This window comes from Myodes glareolus, chromosome 9 (genome assembly GCF_982192425.1).
Source record: "Myodes glareolus chromosome 9, mMyoGla1.1, whole genome shotgun sequence".
Classification (NCBI taxonomy): Eukaryota; Metazoa; Chordata; class Mammalia; order Rodentia; family Cricetidae; genus Myodes; species Myodes glareolus.
Window position 1 is genome coordinate 4,049,388 of NC_142034.1, and position 15,340 is coordinate 4,064,727.

The following is a 15,340-nucleotide window of genomic DNA, read 5'->3' on the forward strand; positions in this document are numbered from 1 at the left end:
TACCTGACCCTCAGGCGTGACGCACTCTGGTCCACATACCACATATCAGCACAGTAGCTTTGTGCCTGAGCACAGCCCGCCTCCCCAGGTCCAGGCAAGGATTGTGTAGCCCACGTCCATGCTCATAGATAGACACAGTCTGTTCCCCTGAGCCTCTGCTTCCAGGCCCACATGCCTCACCTTCCCAGCACCTCCATCCTGTCCCTACCCCCACCCCTTCCCCGGGTACCTGCCTGGAGGTGCATCTGGCTGTTCAAACACAGTGTAGCCTAGGCGCCTGAGCATTACTGTTTTTTTTTTTTTTTTTTTTTTTTTTTTTTTTTTTTATCTGCTCAGCCACAGGGCACTTGGGTGCCTGCCATCCCCCTCCCCCCCCCCCCCCCCCGCAGAGCAGTGAACAAGCAGAGGGCTGCTAGCCTTGTCTGCAGCCAACCCCAGGAGCGGCCTCTGTCATGTGTTTTCTGGAAATCGAAAGCAGACTAGGTTTATAAAGCATTTCCTGAGACGAGGCTGAGAAAACCGCATGGTGGTGCCTCTCTCCGGCGAACAGTCTACAGCAATCTTCTGATTGCAGCCAGCAGGGAGGCTCCAGACTACCTTCAGCAGCTGCCCCTACAGACAGGTAGCTACTGTCTCTCGCTTCCAGGTGAGTCCCCAGTCCACGCAGCATGATCCCTGGCTGGCCATTGTGGTCCACCTCCACCTGCAGGGCTGCTAGACAGTTGGGCGGGATGTTTGCTGAAAAAGCATCAACTGAAGGGAGAAGTGGCTTGGAATTGAGCCCTGGGCCCTCTCCTGGGTCTGTGGACTCTCACCTAGGGCTGTGCCTACTTGCACAGAGCTACTGAATGAGCCAGCATAGGCAGACTTGTCCCAACTTCCCACATGAAGGAGTCAGGCAGAGGACAGCCTCATCCACATACCCGCAGTGTTCCCGAGGCATCGAGTTCCTGACTCAGCACGCACAAACCTAGTGGCCACAGCTTATGGTAAATGGAGAGAATGGGCCCCCGACGTAGTCTGCCGTGGGACTCAGGTTTCCCCGAACCCAGGGCACCCCTGGGCAGACCCCGACCTGGGGCTCACTAGCTGTGCGATCTGGAGTCTGTTGACTCTCACTTCAGCGTGTTCACTTGGGCTGTGAACTGGCTTTCTGCTCTGGAGTCTTGTTTATTGTATGGCTGGCTTCAGAACGCCGGCCAGAACCTGCTGAGTGGGGCAGGGAGGGTGCACAGCAGCAAGGGCCAAGTTTCCCACCCAGTGATATGTTACAGGATGCAATCAATGGTCAGAGCCTATGCCCAGACAGCTCCCCTGATAACCAGGCTCAGCCACCCATCTACCGTGGTCCAGTAAAAGACACAATATAGTGAAAACCATAAAAGGAGCTTTATCTCATGGGGCTACGCTGAGAAGATGAACAGATCGGCCTCTCCCTCGAGCCCCTTGAGGTATTGACATGAGGTTTAGATTTAAATGGGGGGCTACAGGTGTGTATAACTGGGCTGGCCTTGTCGTTGCATGAGCTGTAAATCTCTATCCTGGAGACAAGTGCCCCCCCCCCCTCCTGTGAAGCTGTCATGGCACTTCAGCCTTCTCTCAGCATGAGATGCCTCAGGAAATTCCAGCTCCTTTGGGGGACCTTGTTTCAGTAATTTGATAGCCAAAGTGGGCGGGGCACAAGTCTCTTGAGAACATCTTCACCCCTGCCAGGACAGCTGTAAGTGGGCTGGGATCCAGAGGTCCTTCATGCTGGTCTAGTGCAGAAGTGTCTGAGACAGGGTTGGGTGGGGTGGTGGGAGGGGCACTAGGGTGGGGGTGAGGGGCAATCCTGGCGTTTCTACTGGTCCTGGGATATCTCTCTTGCCTGTCCCTGGGCCTCTGGCCTAAGTAACAAAGAAACTACTTGAGGTTACCAGCTCTTGCCCAGTAGATGGTGCTCCCAACAGTACCACCCACTAGCCAGAACCAAGCCTGGGAGTAGAGTGGGTGTTGCCTGCTCTGTGGGTCATCCCTGTCCTTGCAGGGGCTGAGGGACAGTGCCTGGATAGAGCACAGATAGGCAAGAGGTTAGGCCATAGCCTAATATTGAGTCCTCTGCCCCCCTTCTTAGAGCTGGCAGCTTATTGGGAGTTGACACTTCCCCACCTCCTGCTCATCCCCACTTCACACCTCCCACTCATCCCCACCTCCCACTCATCCCCACCTCCCACTCATCCCCACTTCACACCTCCCACTCATCCCCACTTCACACCTCCCACTCATCCCCACTTCACACCTTCTACTCATCCCCACTTCACACCTTCCACTTATCCCCACCTCCTCCCTCCCACTCATCCTCACTTCACACCCATCCCCACTTCATACTTCTCACCCATTCCCGTTTCACACACCCTCCCCACCCCCACCTCCCACCTCACACTCATCCCTACCTCCCTCCTCCCATTCGTCCCCATCTCCCGCCTCACACCTCACACTCATCCCCACCTCACACCTCCCTCCCATCCCCATTTCACACATTTTACCCACCCCCACTTCACACCTCCCATTCATCCTTACTTCAAACCTCCCACCCACCTCTCACTTCACACCATGGAGGCCCAGACCCTTCTGCATGGTCTCTGTCTCTTAAGGCCAACTGTTAGCGGGCTTAAACCCTGTCTATCCCCAAGGCACAGCCCTTGCTTTTCCTGGGCCCTCATTGCCCGGAGCCCTCACCCACCTGTTCCACCTTCTTATTGACCTGAAGATTGTTCCCCAGAGCACATGAGAAGCCTGCATGAGAGCCATCACATGACCATCTGAGCCCTGCAGAAGAGGGAACACCCACAAAACTGCCCTGTCCTCCACCAGCAGGGCTGACGAGACCATGGAACTGCTGGTCTGCTGTTGAAGCAGGCTACTTGTTGGTTCCTGGCTGCTCAGACCTGAAATAACCACACAGAAACTGTATTAATTAAATCACTGCTTGCCCCTTAGCTCTAGCTTCTTATTGGCTAACTCTCTTAATTTAACCCATCTCCATTAATCTGTGTATTGCCACGTGGCAGTGGCTTACTGGGTAAAGTTCCAGCGTTTGTCTACCGCGGGGCTACAAGGCTTCTCTCTGACTCTGCCTCCTCTCTCCCAGCATTCAGTTTAGTCCCCCCCCAGCTCTGTTCCCCTATAGCTCTGCTTTAGGCCCACAGCAGTTCCTTTATTAACCAATGATATTCACAGCACACAGAGGGGATCCCACATCAGCCTGCAGTGGAGAACTGTCGCCAGACTCATTGTGCTGTCCCTTCTGCTGCAGGGTTGGGCTTCTAGACCAGGCCATGGCTCTCCTATGGCTCCTCTCCGTGTGGTTGCTGGTTCCAGGGACTCAAGGTGAGTCATGCCCGCTGGCAAATGCCCAAAACAGAACTCTTCAAGGCTACTACACCTTGCTCAGTGGGTCACCTCCTCACAGAAAACTCAGGTGTCATCCTGTGAGGCGCCATGTCTCAGAAGTCTCTCCATGTGGATCCCCAGTCAATCCCAAATAGTGGTGGTGTGTGTCTGGGGTTCCCCTGGGCCCAGGTGTCACTCAGGTGATGGAGAAAATGCCAGGAACCTTCCCATCTTAACTGTGGGCCGAGGAGGAGGTGCCGAGCCTGTGCTGTCCTGGAGTGGGTGGCCTTGGGACATAGGTTAGAATTCAGAGAGCCCCCGGAGGGTGGTCATCCTGCACCCTCAGCTGAATGCCCTCTTTGGCATGAATGAGCCCCAAATTCAAGACCCAGCTACTTGCTGACCCTCTGAGCACTGGCAGAGATGGGGGCCCCTTGACTGCCTTGCCTGGTTGCAGACTGGCTCTGGCTCAGGTTGTCTGCTTTAGACCAACACTGCAGAGACGAGGGGCATCTGCTCTCTGCCTGTGTCTAGGGGCCCAGGGGCCACCTGTCCCCTCAGGCCAGCATTCCAGAGAGCCAGCAAGAGGCCTCTTCCTCTCCCAGACCTTCCAGCGACCACCACCTCCATCTACTCTGCAGGCTGGAGAACCAAGGTGCTCTCTTAGCACAAAAGGCCCAAAGCTGAGAAACCGAAAGGCCGTGGCCTCCATGGGGTCCTCAGAGAGCGTTCTCTGCTCCTCAGTGGATAGCTTTCACACACGGACAGGGGGCTCTGAAGTGGCTCAAGAGAACCCCACTGCACCCCAGTTGGGGTGACTTTCACAGCCCAGAGCATCGAGGTCATGGGGGTGGGCACCAAAACAGGCCAACCCTGCTCCCAGGTGACCCCCACTTTCCCAACAGGTACAGAAGATGGGGACATGCGTCTGGTTAACGGGGCCTCAGCCAACGAGGGCCGCGTGGAGATCTTCTACAGAGGCCAATGGGGGACAGTGTGCGACAACCTCTGGAACATTCTAGATGCCAACGTCGTCTGCCGGGCCCTGGGCTATGAGAACGCCACTCGGGCGCTGGGCAGAGCTGCCTTTGGGCCAGGTGTGGGCTGCTATACCCCCTCCCCGGAAAGCTGAGGTTGCTAGTAATGCCCCTCAAACATCCCTGCTGTGCCAGTGAGCAGCACCAAGGGTCCAGCTCCTCCTCCAGTGTGGCCCCTGACTTCCTCTTGTGCCCACAGGAAGGGGACCCGTCATGCTGGACGAGGTGGAGTGCACAGGGACAGAGCCCTCGCTGGCCAACTGCAGCTCCCTGGGTTGGCTGAACAGCCGCTGCGGGCATGAGAAGGATGCAGGCGTTGTCTGCTCTAACGGTGAGCTGCCCTTGCCGATCCAGCACCTGGATGAAGCAACGGTTATGCCCGTGCCCCTCCCCCTGTGTACGCAGACGTTGAGAGTGGCACCCTGGGTGTGGCTGGGATGTCGGACCAGTTCACTTCCTCTGGGAGAGCCTCCGGTGTTTCCTGTGTTAGGGAAGCTTCTGCAGCAGGGCAGTGGGTTATGGGTCAGGGACTGTATCCCATTTACGGATGACACCTGTGTGAGGGTGTTGGCTCTCTAAGGCACAGGATCTTAGGGTTATTACGTGCTCTGTTGCATTGCCTGGGCACAGGTTGTAGCAGTTCTGAATGGCTGTGGTCAAGGGCAAAGGTGCCCAAAGCCCTACCTGCTGAACTCTGACCCCATCCCAGCTCTTCACCTCCTGCGTCTGAGGCTCAGTGGGAGCTTTTCTTCCTGGCTGCCATCTGTGGCTTCCTCCTGGGCCAGCCCATGGGGTTCCTGGAGATTCTCCCTCTGTCCTGAGTTTGGGCACTGGGGCACGAGGGTATTGACTCCAACAAGGTCAAGCAAGCATGGGACAAGTTGATCGGGGGCGGAGGGCTCAGACTGGAGGGGCCTCATGAGTGTGACTAAGCTGTGCAGGCTTCTGGGAGGGCAGGAGGCCCCTCTGGCAGGGGACCAATGTGGCCAGGAAGATGGAGGTGAACGCTAGGATCCACAGTGAGAGGAGACACCAAGGAGCCAGCCCACCCAGTCTAAATGTAAAAATCAAGCCAACCCTCTCAGGCAACGAGTGATGGTCCATGTGGTTCTGGATTAGGCTTTGGGAGGCAGGGGAAAGTGGGGGTGCCCAGAGGCATGCCATAGCCCCTCAAGGACTAGTTTCCTTGGGAATGGGGAGGCCCAAGTTCTAGTGTGGAATTACCAAGGAACCCTGACTTCTCAGGCTGTTCACTGGGTGTAGGCAAGTGGCCTCTGCAGCTACAAAGGAAGGACACAGAGTCAATGCCAGTGTCTCCATCCCTCTCGCTCTGAAACCTCAAAGTCCACCCCCAGTAACACAGCTCCTCCAGCAAGACCACACCTCACAGCCCTTCTCATCCTTTCAAACAATGCCACTTCATGGTGACTAAGCATTCAAATATACGAGCCTATGAGAGCTGTTCTCATTCAGACTCCAGAGCGCTTGCCATAAACCAAACACAATGCCTGAGTGGGGTACAGGGAGCAGCCTCTGGGGTATAAGAGCACAGGGCCACACGTGGCCAGAGAGGCCAGGAGGGCCTGCTCCTGTTTCATGAGGTTCAAAGGGCAGCTGCACCCTTCCTCACGGCCTATTTCATCCTGCATCTTCCCATAAGCCCTCTGAGCCAAGCCAGGTACCAGGATGTCTGGTACAGATGAAGAACCTGACTCCCAAAGTCAAATGCAGCTTTGAGTCAGAGAAAATGGTTTATAGAGCCCAAACCCTCACACAGCAACTCCCTCTGTCTCGCCCAGAAACCAGTGATGTCCACATCCTGGACCTCTCTGGAGATCTCCCAGATGCACTGGGCCGGATCTTTGACAGTCAGCAGGACTGCGACCTGTTCATCCAGGTGACAGGGCAGGGGCATAGAGATCTGACCTTCTGTGTTCACAAGCTGATCCTGAACACCAACCCAGAGGCCCAGGCCCTGCAGCAGGCGGTGGGCAGAAGTGTCATCATGAGAGTGGATGCAGAGTGCATGCCTGTGGTCAGAGACTTCCTCAGGTAAGCCAAGCCTTCAGCTCCGGTCACGCTTGGGCTGCACGCTCCTCCTAGTCGCTAGGGTGGGGCAGCAAGGTAAGTAGATGGGCCCTGCAACCCTGATCACGTGCTCGTGCAACACCCATACACGTGTGCCTGCACATCACACAGCCATGCAACCGTGTGCATGCTTCTTCACACTGCACGCGGCTGTACTCGCAGGCAAACCGTTGTAGAATATCATTTTAAGGTGTGTTGCTTTTGTTTATGCTCCGGAACATTTGTTTAATGATGCAAAGATGTGTTTGGTTAATAAAATACGCCTGCGGTCAGGAGGCTGCGTCAGTAGCTAGCTGACAGGAAGTTAATAGGAGGAACCAGGTGGAGAAGGGTTTATAAGGAGGATCAGGAAGTACAAGAAGCAAGCAGATGGGCTAGGTGAGCCGCTTGCTATTCCGCCTCTCTGGGAAGCAGGAGTCTACCCCAACCCTTGGATCTTGAGTTCTTTAGTTCTTTAGGGGGGACAGAGATTTAGATAAGTTGAAGGAGTTGGTGCTGAGGGAACAGAATTCCCTCCGGCTGTGGCTCTTGCAGGCTAACCGCTAAGCTGCTGGTAGCGGTGGAGTTGCAGTTGCTGGCTAGAATAGCCATAGCTATCAACCATTAAAAGGGGCAGCAACAAATAGTAGCAAACTTTCCCATCTATCTGCAGTCGCACGGAGACACATCTGAATGCATTTGTGTGAACACAGTCACACCCAGATGCTCCCTGCACTTGCATGGAAGCATTGAACGCTTGCACATCTGAATCCTCAACTGCCTTTGCACATGCGCGCACACACACACACACTCACACACACTCACACACACACTTATGCATCCCGCATTGTAGAAACACATGCTAGTGCATCCGAACCTCGCTTTTCCATGTGCCTGTTTGTCTGCTTGTCTTAGTTACTGTTCTTTTGCTGTGAAGAGACACCATGACCAAGGCGACTCTTCAGATAGAAGCATGTAACCGAGGGCTTGCTTGCAGCTAAAAGCATTAACCGAGGGCTTGCTTGCAGCTTCAGAGCTTTAGTCCGTTGTCATCATGGCGGTGGGTGTGGAGCATGGACACGTGCAGGCCGTTGCTGGAAGAATAGCCGAGAACTTTGCATCCTGATCCACAGGCGGAGAAAGACTGGGCCTGTCATGGGCTTTGCAAGCTCTCCGCCCACCCCCAGTAACACAGCTCCTCCAGCAAGGCCACACCTCACAGCCCTTCTCATCCTTTCAGACAGTGTAGCTCCCTGGTGACTAAGCATGGCCTATGGGGGCCATTCTTATTCAGATCACCAATGCACTCTTCTGTGCAAACAGCCATGCACACTGAACTAGTGTGCACACATGTGCTCTCACTCACATCCAGTGCACACAGATAGGTGCATTTTCACCATGCAGCTCTAAATACTCTCTCCAAACCATCGTGTGCTTGTGTAAGAACTTTTTCGATATTCTGAGGTTATGACCTAGCATGGAGTACCAGACCTGGAGCTTGTCTGTGAGCCACCTGGGAGGGCACATGGAAATGGAGTCCAGGTGGGCACTGGGCAGCTTGGATCTCCTACAGCAAGGCTAGAAAGGCTTCCCACCTGGGCCGTTAGGAAGGCACGGTGCAAGTAAGATGCACACGTAAGCCCTCTCCTCTCTCTGGCATGCGTCTTAGGTGCGTTAGAAGTCACACACATACACATGCACACATACATACACATACCCCTATGCACATGCACATACACACACCTGCATGCAAACACCTACACACACATGTACAAACACATACACACACATAGCCCTATGCATACACACATACACACAACTACACACACACACTTACCTACTCACACCTACCCACACCCCTACACCTACACACACACACACACACACACGCACACACACCTAGGTTCTTGTGTGTTTGTTTGTGTGGGCCCCACAGGGTATATGTGGAGGTCAGAGTAGCTTCTCTCCCTCCACCATGTGGGTTCTGGGGATCAGCTCAGGTCATCAGACTTGATAGCAATCGACTGGCTGCTGAGCCATCTTGCCAGCTTCAGCGTAAGACTTTTCCCTTCCCACGGCAGGAAGCCGTGACTTCAGAACTGTCTGTGAAGGGAGGAGGAAAAGTGCATTCCTCTGAGGAGCCCTCACAGACTACCCCTGGCTCCTGTCGGGTCAGGTGCAGGATTCTCAGGATGAGAGGAGAGACAATTAGTGGGGTCCACATCCGTCCCCGGCCTCGGTCACAGCCCTTCTATGCACACCTCCCTGCTGGATTGTCAAGATCACACAGGGTCCCCACCTAGGACTTTAAAACAGAGCATTTATTAAAAAAGGATTCTCTCTTGTCCTTATGACACGAGCCTTTATATAACAGAACGTGACATTTATGAGAACAATACTGCCGATTAAACCCAGATTAGAACCGTTGGCTCCCAGCCTAGTATGCAAACCTGGCAGGGATCCTGTGTCTTCCTGGTGAATTCTGTGTCTAAGACACAGTGGAAGGTGAAGCAGATGTCATCTCTGCCTTCCTGCCCCCACCCCCACCCCAGCTATGGCCTGGAGTCTGGGCTCTTGTTCTCTCTCTCTCTCTCTCTCTTCCTCTCTTCTTCTCTTCCTCTCCCCCCCCCCCCCCCCCCGGCTTCCCTCTGAAGTCACACACACACACACACACACACACACACACACACACACACACACCTGGGCTCAGTCACTGGAGACACAGGAGTTACCTAGGTTCCTTCTACGGTCCCTCAAGCAATTTCTTGCTGCTAGCATTGGGCCTTTTCCCTCTCTGAATATGTTATTTTTTTTTTCTTGTAAAGCATGGACAGGGCTGGGAGACCCACTCTGATTTCCAGAACCTAAGACTGGGCCATGTGTGCATCGGGGAGGCATTGGGGGGGGGGCATGAAGACAGACACAAGAACCCGGGCCCATCTCAGCCTCCCATAGCACTTAGAGCTGCCGGCAGCACGAGGGCCCACTCTGGTGTGGGATGAGAATTGGAAACTGGTGTGAATCCTTGTTCCTGGCCCTCCCTCCTTCAGCAGCAGGGGGAGAGTGGTGACAGCATCCTCTGTCCCAGGTCCTTCTTAGGAGATGATTTCGTGAAGGGTCTATCTCAGGCTGGGGGGGTCTATCTCAGGCTGTGTGTGGGGGTCTATCTCAGGCTGTGTGTGAGGGGTCTATCTCAGGCTGTGTGTGAAGGGTCAGTCCGGAGGAAAAAATTGCCCTCCCAGCCTCTGGGGTGCCATGAAGTCAATGCAGGGACTCTCAGATCTATTTCAACACTTGTGCACAAAAAGGGAGGATGTCACTCTGGGCATGGTAGACTCAGACCCTTGCATGACTCAGAGTCCCGGGGAAGCAGAAAAAAAGGTGACCAAAGAGCCATTGTCACCTGACAGGGAGCAGATGCTTGGGGGAACAGAGGTACCCACAGGAACCCAGCAGGGACCCATGCCCAGACCTCTACTGACCAAGGCTCATGGTGACATCAGAGAGAGCAGGAGATGCAGGTGGGAACCCCTCAGGGGAGGGCGTTCACAGATGAGGAAGAAAGTGGCTGTGAGTGTTCTTGCCAACAGTCATCCACCCCATGGCCTGACACCCTAAAGTTGCTGTCAGTGTGAGGTTGCGGAGGACAGAGCCCCCCAGTGGGAGCACCCTGGAGTAAGGCCAGCAGGGAAGCTGTAACAGGTAGCTGTGTGGGAGAGCAGGCCAAACACACCTGCCGTCCATCAGGGCAGGCTTCAGACTCCTAACTTACCTCCCTCTCCCAGGTACTTTTACACCCGAAGAATCGAGGTCACTATGTCCTCTGTCAAGTGCTTGCACAAGCTAGCCTCAGCCTATGAGGCCACACAGCTTCGAGACTACTGCGGACGGCTCTTCGCCACCCTCCTCCCCCAGGACCCCACTTTCCACACGCCCCTGGACCTCTATGCCTATGCCCAGGCCACCCGGGACTCTGTGCTGGAAGAACTGTGCGTCCAGTTCCTGGCCTGGAACTTTGAGCCTCTGACGCAGGCTGAGGCCTGGCTGACCGTTCCCACCGCCTTGCTCCAGGCTCTCCTCTCCAACAGTGAGCTGGCCGTGTCTAGCGAGCTGGACTTGCTGAAGGCGGTGGATCTGTGGAGCACAGAGAGTGGCGTCTCCCACGCGGAAGTCGAGCGCCTGGTGGAGAAGGTCCGTTTCCCGATGATTCTGCCCCAGGAGCTGTTTGAGCTGCAGTTCAATCTGTCCTTGTACCAGGCTCACCAGGCGCTGTTCCAGAGGAAGATCCTGCAGGCCCTGGAGTTCCACACCGTGCCTTTCTCAGTACTCACCAGGTACAGAGGCCACAACCTCACCGAGGACATCTACAAGCCCCGGCTTTATACCTCCTCAACCTGGAGTGCCTTCCTGACAGCCCAGTCCTCAAGGTCACGGGGCGTCCAAGTGTATGACTACGGTCAGTACTACTCATACGGCTATGGCTCAAGAGGTCGGTACAACCCCTACCAGTCTTTCCAGACCCCACAGCACCCCAGCTTTCTCTTCAGGGACAGGCTGATCTCCTGGTCAGCCAGCTACCTCCCCACTGTCCAGAGCTGCTGGAACTATGGCTTCTCTTGCACCTCTGACGAGCTCCCTGTGCTGGGCCTCACCAAGTCTGGCTACTCCGATTCTAGCATTGACTACGAAAACAAGGTGCTGATGCTTTGTGGAGGGTACAGTGTGGTGGATGTCACCAACTTTGAAGGCTCCAAGGCCCCTATCCCCACTGCCCTAGACACCAATAGTTCCAAGATCTCCTCCCTCTTTCCCTGCACCTCAGGGGCCTTCAGCAGCTTCCGTGTGGTCATCCGCCCCTTCTACCTGACTAATACCACTGAGTTGGACTAGATGGTCCATCTCCGTAGTGGGGACTCAGACACCCATGTGTCCCCTCCTTAACCTCCTTCTTCTTGGTAGCCACTTCCAGCAGCCCGCCACCAGATCTTCCCCAGTTTCCACTCTATGAGCTTTAAATGTTTACTAGATTTCAGGCAGCCCTCGCTCCAGAGCTGAGCCCCCAGGGCTCCCATTGCAGGTACAAGCAGGTTCTGTGAGGTCCTGCGGAATTTCTGATGCCCACTGCAGCAGCTCCCTATGTCACTGTCACTAATCAGAAATCATTAAAGTCACAGGTGCTTCTCATGATGCTGGTTCATTCATGCAGTAGGCTTCCTCCGGCGTTTGGAGGGCGGGGGTGCTGGGTTCTGGGGGATGGGGGATGAGATTGTGAGCCAGTCCGGGAGGTTGACAATAACAAGCAAACAGCCGAGCCCTGGCCTGGGATCGCCACAGCGTGGAATGCAGCCATGGGTATCAAGCTGGTGAGCTGTGCTGACCTGACTGAGAACAGGGGCATCTGTGGGAAGAGACTGCCAGGCTGGGACTCAGGCTAAAGAACAATAGCGGGAGACAGAGGAGGGCCCGGGCAGGAAGAAGGAAGAGGCATGGGGACCAACAGTGCCTCCAGAAGCCCTTGAACCCGTGCCAGGGAAGAGGGACAAAGGCTGTAAGGATGGACCAGGGGTAGACTCTTCAAGCATCAGCAGGTGCCTAATCACTGAACAGAAGACAGCCAGAATCAGGGCCAGGCAGGAGGGGGATACTGTGTGCTGTGTGGCCCATGGGACCCTGGGTCATCCTTAGATGCTGTAGGGGCATCCTGGGAGAGTGTCATCTTTGGGTTCTGGACAGTGGATGTCTCCCCTAACTCTTTTATGACCAGCAAGAATGTGTGTGTGCATGTGTGTGTGCATGTGCACATGTGTATCCCACTTGTGAAAGCAAAGGTTACCCAACTTTACACAACCTAGAAACATAAGGAAAGAGTCTCAGTGATGGATTGCCTGCATTGGGTTGACTTGTGTGCATGTCTGTGAGTTAATGATTGTGGGAAGACCCAGCCCACTGTGGGCAGCACCATTCCCTAAGTAAAGGGGTCCTTACCAGTATATAGGGATGAAGAAATTGAGCAAGTCAGCAAGCGAGCATGCATGCGCTCATTTCTCTCTGAGGTGACCAGCTGCGTGTTCCTGCCGGATGTCCTCAGAATGAAACGTGATGTGAACTGTGGGCTAAAATGAGCCCTTTCTCCTCCGAGCTATCCTTTTTGTCAAAGCAACAGAAACAGAACTGTGCAGAGCTCACTGAGCACCCCGGCGGCATTATCTGATTTTTGTCCCCCTCCCAGGACGTGAGTCCCGTCACTCGGGTCCTCACCGGCACTTCCTGCTGCCCACACTTCAGCCATTCTGGTGGGTGTGTCCATATCCTCCATCCCTTTGCCACGGTGACAGAGTGCCTTGAGCAAGTCAGCTTAGGGGAAGGAAGGCTGATCTCGCTCACGCACTCAGAGGCTTCAGTCCGCCTTCACGTGATCCCTTAGCCTCCTCATGGTCCTTGGATTGACACCCTCAGGATGCAGTCTGCTCATAACCCGACAACTAGAGAGCAGGCCTTAAACACAGGGGCTTCAGGGGCCAGTCTTAAGTTCAGGTTATTAACAGTAATTAGTTCAAGCTATTAACAGTAACTTGAAGTGAAACTCCCTCAACTGCCTTCCTCATCCTTCTCTACCTACAAACCCACCTTACTCAACCCGTGGGAATACCCCATCTGCTTTATACAACGAAATATTTCTCGTTCTAGAATTCCAAACTAAAGCCAATTAAGATGCTTAAAGCACATTGTTGGAATGTGTTCCTTTGACCCCGGAAGCCGAGCCCTTTGGATTCCAGATGGTCACGTTAGAGTTGAGCCTGCTGACTCACTGCTGCACACGGGTGCACGGCCTGGGGTGCCGCAGACAGCCCTCTCAGCTCACAGGCTCTGGGCAAGCTTGCACTGCAGGAAGAGCGGCTCACAGGAAAGGTTGAATACATCGCACAACTGCAGAATGGCGTGGTATTCAGCCACCGAGAAAGGTCTTGTTGTCCTGTGTTCAAGCTAGGCCTGCTGGGGCTTGCCTGGCATCTCAGCACTCCGATGGCTGAGGCAGGAGGATCACACGTTTTTTAGGCCCACCCAGGACATTTAGTGACATTACCAGACCAACCAGTGATTTTTAGAGCTTGTTTGAACAAATAAGTAAGTCAGGAAACAGATGATTGAATGAGTGAACGTGTCCGTGGCTGTTCTGGCTGGAGGGAATCTCAAGACAGTGCCTCCTAAAGATCAGGCTGTAGGCAAGCCAGTAGAGTGTTTTCTTAGTGATTGGTTGATGTGGGTGGGGCCACACCTGGGCAGAGAGTTCTGGGTAGAAAGTAGTAAGCTTTCTCCTCTGACTTTCCATGGATCGCCAAATCCACAGTAATGACGTGGAGACTTATTATTAATTCTGAAAGACTGACCTTTAGATTAGGCTTGTTCCCAACTAAATCTTATAACTCAAATTAGCCTGTTTCTATTAATCTACATTCTACCATGTGTAGGCCCGTATTTCTACATGGTATGACAGCCAGGTTCTCAGGCCACAGTTAGTACCTGAAGGGATCACGTAGCTTCCAGACAGGCTGTCGCTATCCTCACAAAAGGTCAGAATATTGTTTTGCTCCTTTCTTTGTAATTTGGAGAATGCCTGAAAAGAGGTGCTAATTCAAGCCTACGTGACTGAGCTAGCATACAGACCAGGAAGACGTGACAGAGGAGACATAGGTAGATGTGGACGTGCCTAAAAGCCATTCACCTGGTTACCTAGGAAACAGAATGCTAATGAATTTACCCCTCAGCTTACATTTCGGTATAAAAGCTGGTTGGAGAATAAATGAGAGGAATTTTTTTCAGGATGTGAACTCAGGATTTCATGAGGGATCACTGAGAATCTCCCTCCCCATAAAGCCATGTCAGTTGTGTCTTTATTCCTGCACCTCCACACTGGTTCAGAGACATAGTTTATGTTGGTCCAGAGAAATAATTTAGGGTCCAGGCTGCCACTGGACCACGACAACCATGTGACCTTTTACCTTTCTTCCATTCTGTATGTCCGATTCTCTCTGTGTCTTGCTGGTATCTCCCTTGTGCTCCTAGATTCCTCTTCTCCCCCGTCCCCCTAAAGTCCTGCCTAGTCTTTCCTGCCTAGCTACTGGCTGGCTTCAGCTCTTTATTAAACCAATTACAACAACACATCATCATGCAGTGTAAACAAACATCCCCCAACAATTCCAAGTTCTACAAGAAAACAACTTAAGCAAGCCACGGGGAGCAAGCCAGTTAGCAGCTCCCCTCCATTGCTTCGGTAGCAGTTTCTGCCTCCAGGTTCCTGCCCTGTTTGAGCTTCTGCCCTGACTATACTCAGTGATGGACTACAATTTGGAAGCATGAACCAAATCAGTCCTTTCTTTGGTCGTGGTGCTTCATCACAGCAACAGAAACTCTAACTAGGACAATGATAGAGTATAAAAACAAATAAAAGGTAAAAGAAAACAAACAAGACTTGAAAGATGGCTCAGTGGGTAAAGGGGTTTGCAGCCTAGCCTGATGACCTGAGTTCAATCCCCTCCGCAGGCCCCAAATGATGAAGGGCAAGAAAGCATGCATGCATGCACACGATAAAAGCAAATGCAATTTCTTCTTTGTTTGATTTTGGTTTGGTTTGGTTTGGTTTTTTGAGGCAAGATTTCTCTACATAGCACTGGCTGTCCTGGAACTCACTCTGTAGACCAGGCTGACCTTGAACTCAGAGCTCCACCTGCCTCTGCCTCCTGAGTGCTGGGATTAAAGGTTTTTGGCACCACTGACTGACTCAAATGTAATTTATAAAATATTTTTGTTTAATTATTTGGGAATTTCATATATTTGATCACATTCATTCCCTGCCCATCCCCTCC

At 53.4% G+C, this 15,340-nt stretch overlaps 1 protein-coding gene across 2 annotated transcripts; it reads left to right on the plus strand.

Annotated features, from left to right (window-relative positions):
* Window positions 1-476: 476 nt before the first annotated feature.
* On the plus strand, window positions 477-11,660 carry Lgals3bp (galectin 3 binding protein). Of its 2 annotated transcripts, XM_087909702.1 has the most exons (6): window positions 477-646; window positions 3,296-3,369; window positions 4,278-4,469; window positions 4,609-4,740; window positions 6,209-6,461; window positions 10,262-11,660. In XM_087909702.1, exons 2-6 carry the CDS (start codon window positions 3,318-3,320, stop codon window positions 11,364-11,366), a joined length of 1,734 nt encoding a protein of 577 aa, XP_087765828.1. In that variant the 5' UTR covers window positions 477-646; window positions 3,296-3,317; the 3' UTR covers window positions 11,367-11,660. The 2 variants fall into 2 exon arrangements, with proteins under 2 accessions (XP_087765828.1, XP_085552250.1); XM_085696124.2 differs by lacking the exon at window positions 477-646 and having other exon boundaries at window positions 3,271-3,369.
* Window positions 11,661-15,340: the final 3,680 nt, after the last annotated feature.